This window comes from Urocitellus parryii, chromosome 2, assembly GCF_045843805.1.
Source record: "Urocitellus parryii isolate mUroPar1 chromosome 2, mUroPar1.hap1, whole genome shotgun sequence".
NCBI classification, from domain to species: Eukaryota; Metazoa; Chordata; class Mammalia; order Rodentia; family Sciuridae; genus Urocitellus; species Urocitellus parryii.
This window is the reverse complement of record NC_135532.1, coordinates 221,087,932-221,108,161: the sequence shown is the minus strand read 5'-3', so window position 1 is coordinate 221,108,161 and position 20,230 is coordinate 221,087,932. Positions and strand designations below refer to the sequence as shown.

Here is a 20,230-nt window from a genome sequence, read left to right as displayed (position 1 = left end):
GGGATTGAACTAAGGGGAACTTGACCACTGAGCCACATCCCCAGCCCTATTTTGTATTTTATGTAGAGACTGGGTCTCACTGAGTTGCTTATCGCCCCACTTTTGCTGAGCGTGACTTTGAACTCACGATCTTCCTACCTCAACCTCCCAAATATCTGGGATTACAGGTGTGCGCCTCTATAGTGTGACTTTTAGTGCTGAGTAGTACAGACATGACAGTGTCTGTACTATGGAGACTCACTCATTTTTAGTAGCCTTATGTAAAGATTTTTGGGTAGAAGCTGAAGTCTCCTACTCAGTCATGTGAACAAGCCATTTTGGAAGCAGATCCTCTGTCCCAGTGAGTTTTATTGTCACTGTAGCCAGGTCAATGTATTGACTACAGCCTTCAAGCTGAGCCAGAGATAGCTGACTGAACTCCTGATAATACATAGTGTTGTTTTGGGCAGTTTAATTTTGGGTTGATTTGCTATGTCTTGGTATATATTTAATACACAGCTGAAGTTGTGCTGAAAAAGATTTATAGCACTCGATGCATATATGTTGAAAAAGAAGGAGAAAAGCCAGGCCCACTGGTCCAGGCCTAGTCCCAGCTACTCAGAAGACTGAAGCAGGAGGATCACTTGAGACCAGGAGTTTGAGAGCAGCTTGGGCAGCAGAGACTTGTTTCTTTAAAGTTGAAATTTAGGGCTGGGGATGTGGCTCAAGCGGTAGCGCGCTCGCCTGGCATGCGTGCGGCCCGGGTTCGATCCTCAGCACCACATACCAACAAAGATGTTGTGTCTGCTGAAAACTGAAAAATAAATATTAAAAAAAAAATTTAAAAAAAAGTTGAAGTTTAGTGATCCAAGTGTATTTTTTTGAAGTATTTTTATTTTCTAGTTGTAGAAAATACCTTTGTTCCATTCATTTATTTTTATGTGGTGTTGAGGATCGAACCCAGGGTCCTGCATGTGCTAGGCGAATGCTCTACCACTGAACCACAATCCCAGCCCCCAAGTGTATTTTTGAAAAATTAGAAGACAAGCAATAGACAAATAAGGATTTATGAAGAGAAGTATAGGTACTAAGAATGGAAAGACGTTATCAGTAGAAAGGATCAACAAAGTTGAATGGTTTTTGGAAAAACTATGCTGGTGAAATAATTAGATTAAGCCGGGTGTGGGGATCGAAAATTCCAAGCCAGCCTTAGCAAAATCGAGGCTAAAAGCTACTCAGTGAGACTCTGTCTAATAAAATACACAATAGGGCTGGGGATATGGCCCAGTGGTCAAGTTCCTCTGAGTTCAATTCCTGGTACCCCCTACACTCCATCCCCCAATTAGATTAATTATGGGACCAAAAAGAATTGTTAAAAGTAATTAGATTTGAAAAACAGGCATTACTACATATCCTTCAAATAATAGAGGGTATTGTAAATAACTTGGTAAAAATGAAAGCTAAATACTCAGAAAAACAACTTATTAAAGCTGGACACAGTGGTGCACACCTATAATCCCAGCGCCTTGGGAGGCTGAAGCAGGAGAATCCCAAGTTCAAAGCCAGCCTCAGCAATTTAGTGAGACCTTAGCAACTTAGTGAGACCCTTTCTCAAAACAAAAAGGGCTGGGGGATGTGGCTCAGTGGTTAAGTGCTTCTGAATTCTGTCACTGGTACCAAGAAAAAGGAAAAGCAAACAAAATCTGAATAGACTTGTAACTATTAAAAAGCATTGACTATCTAGTTAAAAATCTTTTTATCTCCTTAATGTTTCTGTCAAAAATGTTTCACTGGGCTGGGGTTGTGGCTCAGTGGTAGTGCGCTTGCCTCTCACGTGTGAGGCACTGGGTTTGATTCTCAGCTGCTCGTTGTACTATTCTCATGACTTTAATGTAGATTAAAAATATTACAGGGGCTAGGATTGTAGCTCAGGGGTAGAGTGCTTGCCTTGCAAGTGTGAGGCACTGGGTTGGATCCTCAACACCATGTAAATAAATAGAGGTATAGTGTCCATCTACAACTAAAACTAATAAAAAAACAAAACAAAACAAAAAAAAACAACAACCCCAAAACCAAAAAAACAGAATTAAATGGAGAAAATTAACACTATACCATTGCTGCAGCCTCTTCAGCACTCTTAGCAGGGAAAAAAAAACAAAAACATGTAATTATTGGAAAGGAAGAGATAAAAATTCTAATTTTTCAAGTTTGCTTACTTAAGAAATCCAAGGAAATCCATTGGGGCTGGGGATGTGGCTCAAGCGGTAGCGCGCTCGCCTGGCATGCGTGCGGCCCGGGTTCGATCCTCAGCACCACATACCAACAAAGATGTTGTGTCCGCCAAGAACTAAAAAATAAATATTAAAAAGTCTCTCTCTCTCTCCCCTCTCTCACTGTCTCTTTAAAAAAAAAAAAAAAAAAAAAAAAAAGAAATCCATTGAACTTGCCTCCTCGACAGGTTCCATTTATCTCAGGAAACAAAAGCTGTGGTCCTAAGTAGTGGTGATGGCCTAACAGCTTTATGAATATAGGTTAATTCCTCTGAATTTTGCTGACTTTCAAGTGGCTAATGTGGTGAGAATTATATTAGGTGAATTTAACTTATCTTCACCTGCTTGGTGTACACTGGTAGTCCTAGCTGCAGGAGAGGCTGAGGCAGGAGGATCATGTGTTCAAAGCCAGCCTCAGCAAAAAGCAAGATGCTAAGCAACTCAGTGAGATCCTGTCTCTAAATAAAATACAAAAGGTTGGGCATGTGGCTCAGTGCCCCTGAGTTCAATCCCTGGTACCCCCCTAAAAACCTAACAAACAAACAAAACCCCCAAAAACTCCTTCCCCCAACACACAGTAGTAGCTCAGTCTGAAAGGCACATGTGAGAGCACATGGGAAGAATTGCATTTTAATAATTCATATGAAAAGAAATTACCATTGAACAATACAATCTTTTTTTATATATATTTTTTAGTTGTAGATGGACACAGTATCTTTATTTTTATGTATTTATTTTTATGTGGTGCTGAGGATTGAACCCAGGGCCTTATGCATGCAAAGTAAGCACTCTACCACTGAGCTACAACCCCAGCCCTGAATAATACATTCTTTAATAACAGGATCAGTATACATTCAAGATCTCTTATTGTGCTACCAAACAAGTTGTAAAAAATATTATAAAATTATAGTGCTGATCTTCTCATATAATAATATAAATATTAACATCCTGGTCATGTATTAAGTACATGATAGCTATATCCCCAGCCATTTTTATTGTTGTTATTATTTTTAAAATCTTTTTTAGTTGTGGATGTACACAATTCTATATTTTATTTATTTTTATGCAGTGCTGAGGATTGAACCCAGGGTTTCACATATGCTAGGCAAGCACTCTACCATTGAACTACAACCCTAACCCCAAGCCACTTTTTTTTTTTTTTTTATTTCGAGTCTCACCAAGTTGCTTAGGGCTTCACTGAGATGCTGAGATTTTCTTGAACTTGTAATTCTCCTGCCTCAGCTTCCTACATCACTGGAATTATAGGTGTGTGCCACTGTGTCTACTCTTACTGATCTTTTTTTTTTTTAATCTTTTTTTTAATATTTGTTTTTCAGTTTTCAGCAGACACAACATCTTTATTTTAATTTATGTGGTGCTGAGGATCGAACCCAGCGCCCGGCACATGCCAGGGGAGTGCGTTACCGCTTGAGCCACATCCCCAGTCCCTTACTGATGCTTTTTTATGTAGGATTCTGTTAGCTCATTTTAGAAAAATGAGATGCTGGTTTAATATCCAGAAGCATATATTACAATCATTGCAAAATAGCTTTGTGGACAATAAAACAAGGCAGTGTCAATAGTACTGCATTTGGAGCTGGACAAATTTAAGTTAATTGGATTGCTTCTTGGCTCTTCATTATATTTTAGCTGTTTCCTTTTAGTTAGTATTGTGTTTTGCTGTCAGATCTCTTATCTGCCTTTGGTGTTTTTGATGAAAAGTTCACAGTTATTTTTTGCTGTTAAATCCAGGTTGGCTATCTACTTTACCCATTTTCTGCCTTTATGAGCACTTTTAATCCTATAACATACCATATTTTCTCTCACTTTTTTACTTGAGCTCAAATTATTCTTTTTGCTTTAGTATGTGTTTTATTCTTGGATGTCTTTGAACTAAATTGATCTTCCTTTCTCTAGAGCCTTTGTTTAGCATACTTGGTAATTTATTAAATGCAAATGTAAAAATGAAAATATGGTCTTGCGTTTTCTTAAAAACCTTTTGTGGTATTATTCTTTAAACCTTTAAATCATTGATCTATTAGAAATGTATCTTAATGGCACAGTGTGAAGCATGGCCTACTCCGCATTAGTGCATGGGTGTTTGCATGACATTTAACCAGTGAAGTGTTGTTTCCCTGCCAGACTGTGTGTGTGTGTGTGTGTGTGTGTGTGTGTGTGTGTGTGTGTGTGTGTTTGGTGGGGGCACTCTCTACCAGGGGAAATCTACCACCAAGCTACACCCCAGCTGTTTTTTTTTAAATTATTTATTATAATTTGTTACACAAGATGGCAGAATGCAATTCATTTCATATTACACATATAGAGTACAATTTTTTCATGTCACTGATTGTACACAAAATATTTTCACATCATTCATGTCTTCATCCATGTACTTAGGGAATGTCTAACTCATTCCACCTTCATTCCTACCCCCTTGCCCCCTCCCTTCCTCTCCCTCCCCTTTGTCCTATCTAAAGTTCCTCTATTCTTCAGTGCTCCCCCCTCCCACCCTCATTTCCATTATGAGTCAGCATCTTCATATTAAAGGAAATATTTGGCCTTTGGTTTTGGGGATTGGCTTACATCACTTGGCATTGTATTCTCCAGCTCCATTCATTTACCTGCAAATGCCATGATTTTATTCTCTCTTAATGCTGAGTAATGTTCCAATGTGATTATATACCAAAGTTTCTCTATCCATTCATCTACTGAAGGGTATCTGGTTTGGTTCCACAATTTAGCTATTGTGAATTGTGCTGTTATAAACATGATATGGCTCCCAGCTGTTTTTTATTTTTTAACCTGAGTCTGTCTGGCTAAGTTGCCAAGCTGGCCTTGAGGTTGTGACCCTCCTGCCTTAGCCTCCTGGGTAGCTGAGATGACAGACCTGTGCCAGGCCCCCTGCTGGATTCAAGATGGTACCTCATCTTGTATTAGCCGCTGCTCTTTAACATTAAAGCCTTTTTGTTGGTCATTTTGTTGAGGTGCTTGTTGTGTTCAGTGGTTTTAATAATTGAGGCCCTGTGATGTGCATTAATATCCTAGACTGAGTCTTTATTGTGTAAAGATTTTTTGGTTATTCTTGTTTATTAGTTTAAAAAATTAAAAAAAAATGCTATTTCTTCCTCCCTCCCTCCATCCCTCCCTCCCTCCCTTCCTTCCTTCCTCCCTTCCTTCCTTCTTTCCTCCCTTCCTTCCTTCCTTTCTTTTCTTTCTTTCTTGTGTTTTTGCTGGGTATTGAACCCAGGGCCTTGTACATGCAAGGCAAACACTCTACCAACTGAGCTATATCCCCAGCCCCTTATTATTGAGATCATATAACATAAGGTACAGTGTTAGATTTTTCACTATAATAATATAACTATAGGGCTGGGGATGTGGCTCAGGCGGTAGCGCGCTTGTCTGGCATGCGTGCGGCCCGGGTTTGATCCTCAGCACCACATACCAACAAAGATGTTGTGTCCGCCAAGAACTAAGAAATAAATATTAAAAAAAAAATCGAAAAAAAAATAATATAACTATATTTTGAATTACTTGGGTTTTTACATTTTTAAGATTGTCAATTGAGGGCTGGGGCTGGGGCTGTAGCTCGGTCATGAAGTGCTTGCCTTGCAAGTGTGAGTCATGGTTTGATCTTCAGCACCACATAAAAATAAATAAAATTGTGTCTGTCTACAACTAAAAGATATTAAAAAAAAATGTCAGTTGAGGGGCTTGGATTGTGCTTAGCGGTAGAGCACTTGCCTAGCACGTGCAAGGCCCTGGGTTCCATCCTCAGCACCACATAAAAATAAATAAATGTATTGTGTCCAACTAAAACTAAAAAATATTTTAAAGAAAAATAATTCAATTGAGGTTAATTTTGGAAAACTTAATTTTTAAAAATATTTATTTAAATACATGACAGTGGAATGCATTACAATTCTTATTACACATATAGAGCACAGTTTTTCATATCTCTATATAAAGTATGTTGACATCAATTCATGTCTTCATACATGTACTTTGGATAATGATGTTTATCACATTTCACCATCATTGCTAACCCCCTGCCCCCTCATTCCCCTCCCACCCCTATGCCCTATCTAGAGTTTGTCTATTTCTCCCATGCTCCCCCTCCTTATCCCATTATGGGTCAGTCACTTTATTTATTTTTATTTTAATTTTATTTTTTTTAAGAGAGAGTGAGAGAGGAGAGAGAAAGAATTTTTTTTAGTATTTATTTTTTAGTTCTCGGCGGACACAACATCTTTGTTGGTATGTGGTGCTGAGGATCGAACCCGGGCCGCACGCATGCCAGGCGAGCGCCCTACCGCTTGAGCCACATCCCCAGCCTGGGTCTTTATATCAGAGAAAACATTATATCAGAGAAAACATTTGGCATTTGTTTTTTTGGGATTTATATCAGAGAAAACATTTGGCATTTGTTTTTTTGGGATTGGCTAACTTCTCTTAGCATTATTTTCTCTAACACCATCCATTTACCTGCAAATGCCATGGATTTTATTCTTTTATTGCTGAGTAATATTCCATTGTGTGTATATGCCACATTTTTTAATCCATTCATCTACTGAGGATCATCTAGGTTGGTTCCACAGTTTAGCTATTGTGAATTGTGCTGCTATAAACATTGATGTGGCTGTGTCCCTGTAGTATGCTGTTTTTAAGTCCTTTGGGTATAGATGGAGGAGAGGGATAGCTGGGTCAAATGGTGGTTCCATTCCCAGTTATCCAAGGAATCTCCATACTGCTTGGAAAACTTAATTGTAAGTTTAAAACTGTAGAAGCTTTTGAGACTGATGTATATATTATTCCTTTTTAGTTTAGCCCTATGGCCAAAGGCTCTCAAAGGTATATGGTTTCCACTGGTGCTGATGGAACAGTTTGCTTTTGGCAGTGGGATTTAGAATCTCTGAAATTCAGGTAAGCAACTTATAAAGTTTTATTTTTAAATGCAGTTAATATTTGGCTCAATGGAATAAAATTTGATTCTGAGGAGAAATTATATTTTATGATTGCCCTTTTACTTTTAAATATAATTTTATTTAATATAGCACATGTGTCATTACTACTTAACTGTACAGTTGATTTTTTGATAGTTGGATATGTTAAAGAACCCTACCTTTTGCCTTCATGAACACGCTTTTGTGAAATTGAAATGAAGTAATATGTATGTGAAACATTTATCAGAAATACACAATTTTGTATATAATCAAATACAGGCAGGAACATTTGCGAATCATAAGAACTAGAGTATGGACCACTACTGTCCAGTTTAGTAGCACATAGCTACCATACTGACTTGAACGCTTCAAATGTGGCTGGTATATAAAGTATTTATTGAAAATTATATTGATATTGATAATATGTTGACATATTTTGTATGTATTGGGTTAAATCCAATTTATAAAATTTTGTCTCTTCTGTTTTTTTTGGGATGGAGTCTCTATATGTTGCCCAGGCTGGCTTTGCACTCCTGGGTTCAGTGGATACTCCTGCCTCCCAGGTTCAAGTGATAATCCTGCCTGAGCCTTAAGAGTAGCTGGGACCATGGGCCTGCGCCACTGTGTCTAGCTTCTTATTTTCCAAAAATATGGCTACTTAGACTGGCTTGCATTCCATTTCTTTTGCCCCGTGCTATAATATGGTGTTACTGTATTCTTCTTTGCAGCCTTAATAAAAGATTTACTTACACTCTTTGAGTTCTACTCACCTCACCTAAGAATGTTTAAACCTGGATGTTTAAACCTTTATGTTTTTATTTTAGGTTGGTATGGTTTTAGCTATGGGTAGTAGTAATGTTTGGCCTATGAGAAGGTACTATAGATATAATATTATGATATTTAGATATGCCAGATTGAACTAGTATTTCAGATGTGCTAATGTGATCAACTATTTTAAAACAACATCTTATTCTTTTTAAGTCCACGCCCCCTGAAGTTCACTGAAAAGCCTCGGCCAGGTGTTCAAATGCTTTGTTCTTCTTTTAGTGTTGGTAAGGTAACTTGTTTGGTAATCTTTTTCTTAGTTTTACTTTAGCCTTTATTAGAATTCTGCATTATTGCTAAGAATTTTTATTCAGATAGGTGGTAAATGACATCTGATGTCCTTTCATTAAGTTTAATTTGTGATGTTTATTTAATCGGCCTTTTTTTGCATGTTCCACTGTGTGATTCTGCAGTTCTGATTGCTAATAGTAATGAGAGTGACAATGAGGAGGGCTTAGGTGTTCATTGTGATCTAGTCCTGTGTTGTGTCCTCTATGGGTAATATGCCTAAATTTCTGATTTTCTTTTTTTTTATATTTATTTTTCAGTTTTCGGTGGACACAACATTTTTATTTTATTTTTATGTGGTGCTGAGGATTGAACCCAGTGCCCCGCGCATGCCAGGCAAGCGCGTTACTGCTTGAGCCACATCCCCAGCCCTGTGATTTTCTATTAATGGTTTTACTGTATATTTTTGTTAGTTTAAATTTGGTTCCCACACATGTATTTTGGTGAAATTTTCCCCCCTTTTCTTGCACCATGAACTTTTGTGGTAGGTTTTTTTTTTTAGGATAGGTTAAAGATTTTTCCAGCCGAAGTGTGAAAATTTCAAAAACATCAAGAAGGAAATTTATATTCCAGAGCTAGGTATGGCGGTGCTCTACTGGTTCACTACTGTCCCAGTAGTGTAGAGCACTGGTGCTGACGTGGCCCTGACGTGGCTCTGGCCTTGCCTCCACACCCAGTATAGAGGGATACTGGACATTTCCAGACTGGGTTCACTTTGTATGTTAAAGTTGCAAATAAGAGTTTAATAAGCTATTTATGCAATGAGTTAGAAAATAAATGTAGTGAGATAAATTAGTTTTGTAATAAAAGATCTTGCTTTTTAATGTAGAAGTTAGATTTGTTCAGATATTTTTTATAAGCTGGATGTCTAAACTTTTACATTTTTATTTCAGGTGGTATGTTTTTAGCTACAGGTAGTACTGATCATGTAATCAGAATGTACTTTTTGGGTTTTGAAGCACCTGAAAAAATCGCAGAACTTGAAAGCCACACTGTAAGCATTTGTGTTTTAAAATTGAATAGAATAATTGTTAATAGTATTCCTATTATTGATAAGGGGAATTGTTAGTGTTCCAATTTTTTCTTTTTTGGGGAACTGTCATTGAACCATGGGGCTTGGGCATGCTTAGCAAGTACTGGGCCTCTGAGCTGCACTTTCAGCCCTGATTTTTAAATCTGAGACATGGTTTAACCAAGTTGTTCAGTTTGACCTTGAAATTAGGTTCCTCATACCTCAGCCTCCTATGTAGCTGCGATTACAGGCACATGCCACTTTGCCCAACTATTTTAAAGAGTTTTATTTCAGTTATATAAAATTTTAAAATATGAAATCATAGTTGTATTTGATATAATTTATTGATATAATATTCTTAGAAAGTTTTTTTTTTGGGGGGGTGGATTTAGGGGATTGAACTTGGAGACACTCAACCACTGAGCCACATCCCCAGCCCTATTTTATATTTTACTTATTTATTTAAAAAAATTTATTGTTTTAGTTGTAGTTGGACACCATACCTTTATTTATATGTGGTGCTGAGGATTGAACCCCCAGCCTCACATGTGTTAGGCGAGCGCTCTACTGCTGTGCCACGACCCCAGCCATATTTTATATTTTATTTAAAGACAGAGTCTCACTGTGTTGCTTAGTGCCTTGCTTTTTCTGAGGCTGATTTTGAACTTGCTTTCCCCCACCTCAGCCTCTTGAGCCACTGGGATTATAGTCGTGCACCACTGCGCCTGGTCTTAGAAAATTTTTGCTGAGTGCTATTGAACTGTGAAAATATTAAAATTTAGAGATTTTTGTTTAATTTATGTGCATCAAACCAAGCACCTCGTGCATGCAAGGCAATTGTTCTTTCACTGAACTATATCCCCTAGAGTTTTTTATCTTTTATATAATAAAGAAAATGATCAGGTATAAGATGGTTTTTGTGAATTCTGTGAATTCTAAACTTATGCATAGAGATCGCATAAACAGAAGAGATCTCATTGGCAACTCATTTTAGCTCCTTGAGAAGGGTGTTATTTTAAAGTGGTTATTTTTGCTTTTAGCCTAAAATCTTGATTATGACAGTTGGTCTGGATGGGCTACTTTCAGAGGGGCTCACTTGTCCTGACAAGCTCATGAAGTTATGAATATGTAATAGGATAACTCAATTTTCTGAGACGAGGTGAGGTCATCTTTTGTACTAAAGGAAGTTTTAGGGAGGGCAATCCTCATCCAGAGATATTTTGATATAGATTTTTATTGCTTTAAGAGAAAAATTTTTTTCTCTACATAAAGTGAAAATACCCTGTTTTCATCTGTTTCAAGGTCTTATTATATTGTTGAATTTCCACACATGCCTTTTCATTTTCACATAAGGCTTTTTTTTTTCTTTTTGAACTTGGAGACACTCAACCACTGAGTTGAACCCAGGGCCCCTTGCATGCTAGGCAAGCACTCTACTACTGAGCTACATTCCCAGCTCCACATTTTATTTTTGAACCCAGGGTTGCTTAACCACTGAGCCACATCTTCAACCCTTTTTAAAAAATTTTTATTTTGAGACAGGGTCTTACTAAGTTGCTTAAGGCTTTGCTTACTGAGGCTGGCTTTGAACTTTCAGTCCTCTTGCCTCAGCCTTCTAAGTTACTGGGTTACACACACGCACCACTGTGCCTGACCTTATAAGTCATTTTAAAAGACAGCACTATTTTAATGTGCAGGGCTGTTTTTCTGTTGGATATGCCTGTCTTAGAGATGAGAACTTTGTCTTGTTAGGTTCCTCCTTCGTCTTTGCATGTCAAAGTGCAATAATTTTGAATGACTGGATTAAGCAGCACAAGTTTGGGTGTCTTGCTTGTAAAACCATATGTGCTTGTGGCATTGAAACTGTTTAATTAGCAAACTATGTGAATAATAATTTGTGTATTTGTTTTTTTTCCCCCTTTAGGATAAAGTAGATAGTATTCAATTTTGCAACAATGGTGATCGGTAAGTATGTTTATGTTTGTGTGTGTTTTAGCAAATACAATGTGTTACATAATTGTATAGATATATTTAACTTCATATTTCCCTCTTTATATTATAATTTTAAATTTATTTTTAATTGATACTATAATTGTATATATTTAATTGATACTATAATTGTATATATATATATGATGCTTTCATGCTGGCATTATTGAGTGATTAACTCAAGCTAATAAGTACTCACCACCTCATATACTTACTTTTTTCCTGGAGATTAGATTTAAAATCTATTCTTAGCAATTTTTAAATAATACATTATTAACTGTAGTAATGTCACTGTATATTACAGATACTCATCTACAGCAAATACATTAACTGGGTAAAAAGTGTTTGTGATTGGAGAAAACACATGACATTAAAATTTTAGAATTGTAGTGTTCATGCCTTCTGTGACCAAGAGTAGTTCTTTAGCTATATGTCCGATATGCTGCCGTGGGAAAAAAAATTCAGTGATGACATTCCTTCTTTGAGTAGTATGAAGTTTGTTTTCTCATTAGTCACTGCAAATGCACTGAAAGTATTTTTATTTTTTGCATTTAAATTACTACCTAAATTATATCCTTACCTGTCACCTGCTATGTGCCAGGTTCCTTTCCTAAATTGCAGTCTTTGCACCTTCATTTGTTAATATGTTATTTTTTTACAGTGTCAAGCATGAATTATTTAGAGCTTAGTATTACAATGCTTAAAATTAGTTTTTGCTCTTATTAAATTTTTCCATGCTCTTAATTTTCCCCTCTATCCAGATACTACTTTTACATTATGGAAACTCAATCTGTTTGAAAAGCTGTTGGTTGAATTTATAATTTTTGTTTCATAGAGCCCAGCAACTCGTAGCAAACCGATTTGTTTTCTCACTCGTATGCCCTAAATAACTCGGTTTTTGAATTAACACTTGTAGATTAACCTTTTATCAGGGCATATTTTCCCCTTTATATTTGTCAGGGCAGCTGCATTACAGTTTTCTTTGCTTGGTGATTTAATAGTAGCAAGTATGTCTGTAGAAGATCTTTTTCTGAATATTTTAAGGTTCCTAAGTGGTAGCAGAGATGGAACAGCACGAATTTGGAGATTTGAGCAGTTAGAATGGAGAAGTATTTTATTGGATATGGCTACCAGAATCTCTGGGTAAGTTGAGATGTTCATAAAGTCTGTCATAGGTGCCTCCCTCCCCTTCTCTGTTCATCTTCTGTGGTGCCCCTCCCCCTGCCATATTTGTTATTTTGTTGAGATTTTAACCACCTATAAAGAGCTATAGTCTAAGTGAATAACATGTCTAATAAACACTTAAATCCCATATATCTAGGTTAATATAGGAAAGTACATATGACTTTATTATTGCATTGACCTCCTTAGGTTTTACATTTAGATTAAAATCTCCTATTTAAACAACAAAAAATTATATAATTGAGGACTGGTGATATATCTCAGTTGGTAGAGTGCTTGCCTTGCATGCACAAGGCCCTGGGTTCGATCCCCAGCACCACACAAAATTATACAATTAATTCAGAGTATGTCAAGTGTGGAAAATTTACTTTTCTCTAGAAATTTTAAAAAACTCGGAGCTATGCTTGAGACTAACAAAGACAAAGGTACTTTATTGTTGAAATAAAATGAAGGACTGGGGATATAGCTCAGTTGGTAGAGAGCTTGTTTTGCATGCACAAGGCCCTGTGTTCAATCCCTAGCACAACACACACACACACTCTCACACACACAGAAACTGAGTTCCAATGGGGCATGCTAAAATGTTGGCTGTTTTTGAAGGCTTGTTTATTAGTCCTTGCCCCCACCAAAATTTTAGACATAGTTTGAACATCTTTGAGACAAATAGGACTTTCCGAGATGAATATTGCATAATTGAAAGCTTTTTTGGTTTGCATATATTTGAAGGAGGCAGTTTGGATGGTGGAAGTAACATATATTTTGTAGTCAGACCTTGGCTCATAACTGTTTTGAGAAAGTCATTTAACGTTTTGAAATCTCTTTTGGTATCTGGGAAAGGAGGCCTCATTTTTTGAAGCATTATTGGGAAATTGAAGTGCTAACCCAAAAGTTTGTATTACACTGCCCGGCCTGCAGTGTATATTGGATGTTCTTTTGTCTTTTGTAAATACCTTTGTATTGTAGGTATGCTGTAATAGAAGTTATTATTATAACTATTATATTATTTATTATAATATAATTATAATATATAATATAATTATTAGTTATTATAATTATTTTTCAAGTTGTTTCTAAAGTTTATCTTTACGTTTTTTTTTTTTTTAATTACTATCTGGGAAATGTTGTCCTACAGTTTTTCTTTTAGAAAATCATCATGTTTAGCTAGATGCCATGGTGCATCACAGCAATCTCAGAGACTCAGAAAGCTAAAGTGGAAAGATCACACACAACTTTGAGGCCAGCCTTGGTAACTTAGTGAGATGCCATGTCAAAATAAAAAATAAAAAGTCCTGGGGGTGTAACTTAGTGGTAGAATGCCCGAGTCTAGTCCTGGGTACTGGGGGTTGGGGGAAGTTATCATGTGTTGTTTTATTTTTAATAATAAAAAATGACTTGCAATGTCTTCTGGTAGTCCAAAGATTTGTGTTGTGCGTTCAAAATAAATTTGATATTAATATTGTTGTGGAATTATCTGTGGTGGATGGTGGAAAGAATAAATAGTGGAACTAGACAACTTTTGCTCAGAAATTTAAAAAAAAATTTTAATTTTTTAAAATTATTTTTGTTATAATGTTAAAATGTTTCATCCATTTGCAAACAGTTGAAATACTGTCAGTCCTTGGTTAATATAAAATGAAGGAGAATGGGAGTGAAGATAATTTGAAATCATAATGATCCCTGAATAGTTATTTATTAGACACAATACGAGCATAAATGTTAAAACTTGAATAAAACTTTCTATTTTAATGAGAATGAAAACTGCTTAGTTTCCTGGCTGTCAAACTCCATTTATGGAATGAACTTGTTAAGTCCCTTTGTGATGGTAATATATAAATTCTGGTTTTTCTTGAAAAGTAGAATCTTCTGTAAGAATTGAGTAATTATTTTAGTGTTCTGATCTTGGCTAATCAATCTATCTGGTGAAATGGAACTTGTTTGTTAGTAAATCCATGGTAGTTAATTAGGAAAGTTTTGAGTTCAAAGAGTCTTAGCATCTTTGTTTTACCTCCAGTATTATTTTTCCCCTGACCAGTCTGCTTAGACTTACTCTTGTGTGTTCCATCATGCTTACATAGGTAGCTGTTATGTAGCACTTACTCCTTGCTCTTGTAGATGCTCTCTTAATTGAAATGTTACATGCTTATGATTTTTAGAATGTTAATGTTAAGAACCAGTTAGGCCTTTCCCCTCCCTCCCGTTGTTTCCAACTATAGTTTACAGAGAAACTCCATATACCACTTTAATAAAGGCTGAAAAACATGCAGATATATATTCAAGAACATTTTTACCAAGAGACATAAAAACAGGGAAATGTAAAGGGAAGAGTGTAGTCTGATTCCTGTTGGAGCATTTGTGTCTCTGCCTCTGCTAGTTTGCTGGAATTTGGGGATGTGAAGGTAAATTTTCTTCCCTAAACTTGTTTCTCTGGAGAAGCAGTTGAAAGCAAGAAAGAACAATAGGCTTGGGTGTTAAGAGAAGGAAATAATTGAAAACCGGCAGGGAAAAGGTACTTTGCTCCAGGTACAGCAGTGGTGTCCAACTATGTGCTTTTTTTCATTTTGAACTGCTTTTAAGTTACTCCTTACCCCTCAGGTTTTGCCCTAATCTGTTTCTAGACAATGATTGTAGTTAGATATGATTAACTTTCTATAGGACTGATAAAATAAGCACATTTAATTGCTGCTTTTTTTTTTTTTGATGCAGTGTGGAGGATTGAACCCACAGATGTTTTATCACATCTACATCCCCAGCCCTTTTTATTTTTTGAGGGACAGTTTTGCTAATTTTGCCAATGCTGGCCTTGAATTTAGGATCTTTCTGCCTCGGCCTCTCGAGTAGCGGGAATGACAGACTTGTATCAGTGCATTTTTTTTAGTTATTATATTGATGAAGATTGTGTAAATTGTATAATCTGCCACCCAAATAAGCTTATACATTGTGTATGTGTATATATATTTTTAGAGACTTATCTTCAGAAGAAGAAAGGTTTATGAAACCCAAGGTAACAATGATAGCTTGGAATCAGAATGATAGCATTGTTGTTACAGCTGTGAATGATCATGTCCTCAAAGTCTGGAATTCTTATACTGGACAACTGCTTCATAATTTGCTGGTAGGTAGTTCTTATAAATATGACAAATCAAAATTCTTCAAGTCTTATGTTTGAAACTCTAGTAGTATACTGAATAAGTTCTATTTGTCAAGTGATTGGGAATTTTTTATGCATAACAATATAAATTATTGTCTTTAGTACAGTTTTAAAATCCCTTATTAATATGACAGGATGTATTTTAAAAAAAATTTGCAACTCGTGACTTATAAACCCTCATTAATGTTATGATTTTGTTGAATAAAGGGACATGCTGATGAAGTATTTGTCTTGGAGACACACCCCTTTGATTCCAGAATTATGTTATCTGCAGGACATGATGGCAGCATATTTATATGGGATATTACAAAAGGTACCAAGATGAAGCATTACTTTAATATGGTAAGCGAAATGAGGTACACCTTTATGCATACTTGCATTTGTTTAGAGTATTTAGATTATGAGAGTTAACCAGAAATAGATTTCAGCATTTTGGCGATTCTTTTTTCTAGAAAATAGGGTATGTAAAACCTATAAATATCTGACAGCTATATATGAATATACACATGAAATTCTCTGTATAACTGATTTGTACAAGGGAAAAGTTTCAAAAGTTATTTGTTTAGCTTTTTGTGTATGAAGTGTGTCAGTATGTTTTAATTGGCAAATTTATGATCATTATACACTAATATTTAAAATACATTCCTAGATGTTTCAATTGTTCAAGCATCATTAGATTTTTCCTCATCTTTTTTCTGTTTGCATATATATGTTATATTCTAGAACCAAATGAGAATTCTTTAATTTACTTTTAGAATTTCTCATATATACCCATTCTACAGTTATTAATTAGTAAATTTAACATTGGTAAAATAGCATTACTTAATCCAGATCTACAATTTTGTCAGTTGGTCCAGGAATGCCATTAAACAAGCTATATTTTGTTTCTTAGACAGGATCCAACTCAAGATCATATATTTCAATAAGTGGTTTTATCTCTCTAGTTTTATTTAATCATTAATAGCCCTCTAGTGTTTTTATTTTATCCTCGTCTTAAGTGTTTGAGTATACAGTTATTTTATAGAACATCTTTCAGTTTCGACTGATAGTCTTCATGTTACACATTTTTCCGATGAAATTAAATAATTTTGTACCCTCCATCCATCCCTTGGAGTCATGTGATATTTATTTATGCTGCTATTGGTGGTGACAATTTTAAATATGAAGTTAACGTGGCTTCTGTGAGATTTTTCCACTATAAAATATTTTTTTTCCTTTTGTAAGTATAAAACTAATGTAGCCCCCCACCCCACCCCTTTTTTTCCTTGTAGTACTGCAGATTGAACTCAGGTGCTCACATATGCTAGGCAAGTGCTCTAATATGTCAAGCTTTATTTCCACCCCTTTTAATTTTTCACTGATTCAGGGTTTTGATAAGTTGCCCAGGCTGGCCTTGAACTTGTGATCTTCCCGTCTCAGCCTCCAGGGTTTACAGGTGTTCATCACTCTACTCAGCTTAAAGGAGCTTTTTTGAGACTCCAAATGCCTTTTTCTCATTAGATTTCATATACAAACATTCACATTCATTGAGTATTTTCAAATGGTATCATTTCTTCTGTTAGTTGACATCCTTGGACATAGTTCTTAAACTTAAAAGAACTTTTAAAATTAATTTTATGTGAATACCTTATTTGAAAGCCTTATATATTTTTCAGTCTGTCTCAGAAGAAAATAGCTTACACAGTTATTTTCTTTTGTTGGGGGTTTAAGTGATTTCTAAAATGTGTGTGTCAAAAACAATTTGAATATCTTTGCACATGATTATTAGGATAAATTTTGAGTTACTGTGTAAAAAGGTCCTAATTGATGTTAAACTGATATAATTTACAGCTGGAATGGAAGAATTAAAGACAGTTTAAAAGTAATGTATTTAGCTGTGCATGTTGGGGAATGCTTGTAATTCCAGCAACTCTATAGGGGCTGTGGCAGGAGGAACACAAATTCAAGGCCAGCCTCTTCGATTTAGTGAGATCACCTGTCAAAAAGAGGACTGGGGATATGGCTTGGTGGTAAAGCACCCATGTCTTCAATCCCCAGTACTGCTTTTAAAAAAAAAAAAAAAAAAAAGTAGTAAACTATGATACACTTCAAGTATTCTTCCTGAAGTCTGTGGTTTAAGGAGTTACAGGCATTTTAACATGTGTTCTTGAGACTTTATAACATTGCCCAGTTTTGCATGGTTGTCAATCATTTTAGTAGTGAGTTGAGGTAAAGTCCTCCTTAAATTCCAGAAAAGTGTTGATTTTTAGTTCACAACACATAAAACTTTGTTAGTCTATAATCATTTTCCTAGCAGGTTGTTTGCTTTTATTGTATATTTTAATAAAAGTTTATTTAAATTGCCATTCACTGGTAGAAGTTTGGATTAGTTTATAAGTGCTCATTTGATCATTTGGAGAACTAATACTTAGAAGATCTTTGGATTTTTTCCCCTCGTAGGTTAGTATTATCTAAAACGAATCTGACAATATATTAATTGATGTATGTGTTTAATGCAAAATTGTATAAATTATTTTTTTGAAGATGCTAGGGATTATACTCAATGGTAGGGTGCTTGTCCAGCATGTGCAAGGCTTGAGCCCAATCCCCAGCTCTTGGGCTTGGTGGGTGAGAGTGGAATTCCAGAAGGGTTGTATTGCAGCAGGTTATTCACATTAAATAAGTTTACATACTAAAAGTGCTGGTGTAGAATTGGTCGTAAAACTTTTTCCCCTTCTGGGTTTTCTAGATTGAAGGACAAGGACATGGAGCTGTGTTTGACTGTAAGTTTTCACAGGATGGACAGCATTTTGCCTGTACAGATTCTCATGGGCACCTACTCATTTTTGGCTTTGGATGCAGCAAACCATATGAAAAGGTCATTTTTAATGCTTTCTTATGGCATATAGAAAATTATAAGAGATTAGAAATAGTTTAGCTATACTTATTTGATCCTTATGCTTTTAATTAACTGTAGAATATTTGTTTTCTTTAGCATACATGCACTTCAAAATGTCATCCTGTGAACTTTACTTTTCTAGATTCCTGATCAGATGTTCTTCCATACTGACTACCGACCACTGATTAGAGATTCTAATAATTATGTCTTAGATGAGCAAACTCAGCAGGCTCCTCATCTTATGCCTCCACCATTCTTGGTAGATGTAGATGGAAATCCTCATCCAACTAAGTATCAGAGATTAGTACCAGGTCGAGAAAATTCTGCAGATGAACATTTGGTTCCACAACTAGGCTATGTGGCCACAAGTAAGTAGAAAAGTGTTTTTCTTTCCTTTTGAAAGGTTTCCTTACTGAGTTTTTTATTTGAAAAATTTTAAGAATAATGAACTCCCATACCTTTAAGTTCAGTAGTCATTAATATATTTTGTAAAATTTGGTGTATTTTTTCTTTGAATATATATTACTTTGAACTATTTGAATCTTAAGTTCTGGATATTTTATGCCTATTTACCCTTAAATATTTTAATTTGTATTTTAGGGTGATAACCTCCTATGTAACCATAGACATCTATCAAAATTAGGACATTTAACACTCAATGTTATTATCAAATTAATAGTTTGTAATTAAATTTTGCCAGTTACTGTAATAATGCCTGTAGGAACTTTTTTACTTTTCCTGGTTCCAATTTGGGACTGTACATAAAATTGTCATATTTTCTAAATATATTTTAATCTGGAGAGGGGTCTTGGCTCTTTTTTTTTTCTTTTTGATGGACACAATTCCTTTATTTTTATGTGGTGCTGAGGATTAAACTAAGTGTCTCCTAGGTGCCAGGCAAGTGCTCTACCACTGAGCTAGAACCCTGGCTGTTGACTTTGATACTGATATATTTGAAGTGTATAGGCCAGGAATTTTGTTGAATGCCTCAGTTTGGGCTTGCCTGTTTGGGGGAGGTCATACACTTTTGACAGAGTACAACATAGGTGACCTCTTCCTGGAGCATCACATGTCAGGATGTTTATGATTGTGGTTTGTCCAGTGATTGGTAAAATTGCCTTTAACATCTTGTTATGGTGTTGCTTGCTAAGTTTTTCCTAAAGTTACCACTTTTTTCTCTTGTAATTAATACGGAGATGATATACAAATTCTCTGTTCTTTGCATACTTCATCCAAGTTTTAGGATCCATTGATGATTTTGCCTGTTACCACTTGTCGTTATGAAGGTTGCAGAATGGTTATTTTCTATGTTCACTTCCATTATATTCACATTTCATTATGACTGTGTAGCACTCTATTACACGGTGTACTAAGTTTTAGTATGGTTGTATGGGTTGTTATATTTTGGTTATAGTCCATTACTGTTATTATTTTGTTACTCATTATCCTTAGGTTTGACTCTGAGAAGACTTTTCACACTGTCCTTTCCCAAGTCCCCATCATTTTTTTTTTTTTTTTTTAAGATAGAGAGGGGGGAGAGAGAGAGAATTTTAATATCTATTTTTTAGTTTTCGGCGGACACAACATCTTTGTTTGTATGTGGTGCTGAGGATCGAACCCGGGCCGCACGCATGCCAGGCGAGCACGTTACTGCTTGAGCCACATCCCCAGCCCCTCCCCATCATTTTTAAAGCAATTCTTTGCTCTCCTGGCACA

The 20,230-nt window shown here is 35.7% G+C and overlaps 1 protein-coding gene across 2 annotated transcripts in view; it reads left to right on the top strand.

The window, feature by feature from the left end:
• Positions 1–20,230, top strand: part of Brwd1 (bromodomain and WD repeat domain containing 1) — a 121,487-nt gene that overhangs the window by 19,805 nt on the left and 81,452 nt on the right. For both annotated transcript variants that reach the window (XM_026399392.2, XM_077795417.1), the window contains exons 9-17: positions 7,072–7,172; positions 8,174–8,244; positions 9,199–9,299; positions 11,242–11,282; positions 12,351–12,449; positions 15,450–15,600; positions 15,844–15,978; positions 18,365–18,493; positions 18,657–18,882. In XM_026399392.2, the coding sequence (XP_026255177.2) occupies positions 7,072–7,172; positions 8,174–8,244; positions 9,199–9,299; positions 11,242–11,282; positions 12,351–12,449; positions 15,450–15,600; positions 15,844–15,978; positions 18,365–18,493; positions 18,657–18,882 (1,054 nt within the window). The remainder of the gene's footprint in view (positions 1–7,071; positions 7,173–8,173; positions 8,245–9,198; positions 9,300–11,241; positions 11,283–12,350; positions 12,450–15,449; positions 15,601–15,843; positions 15,979–18,364; positions 18,494–18,656; positions 18,883–20,230) is intronic.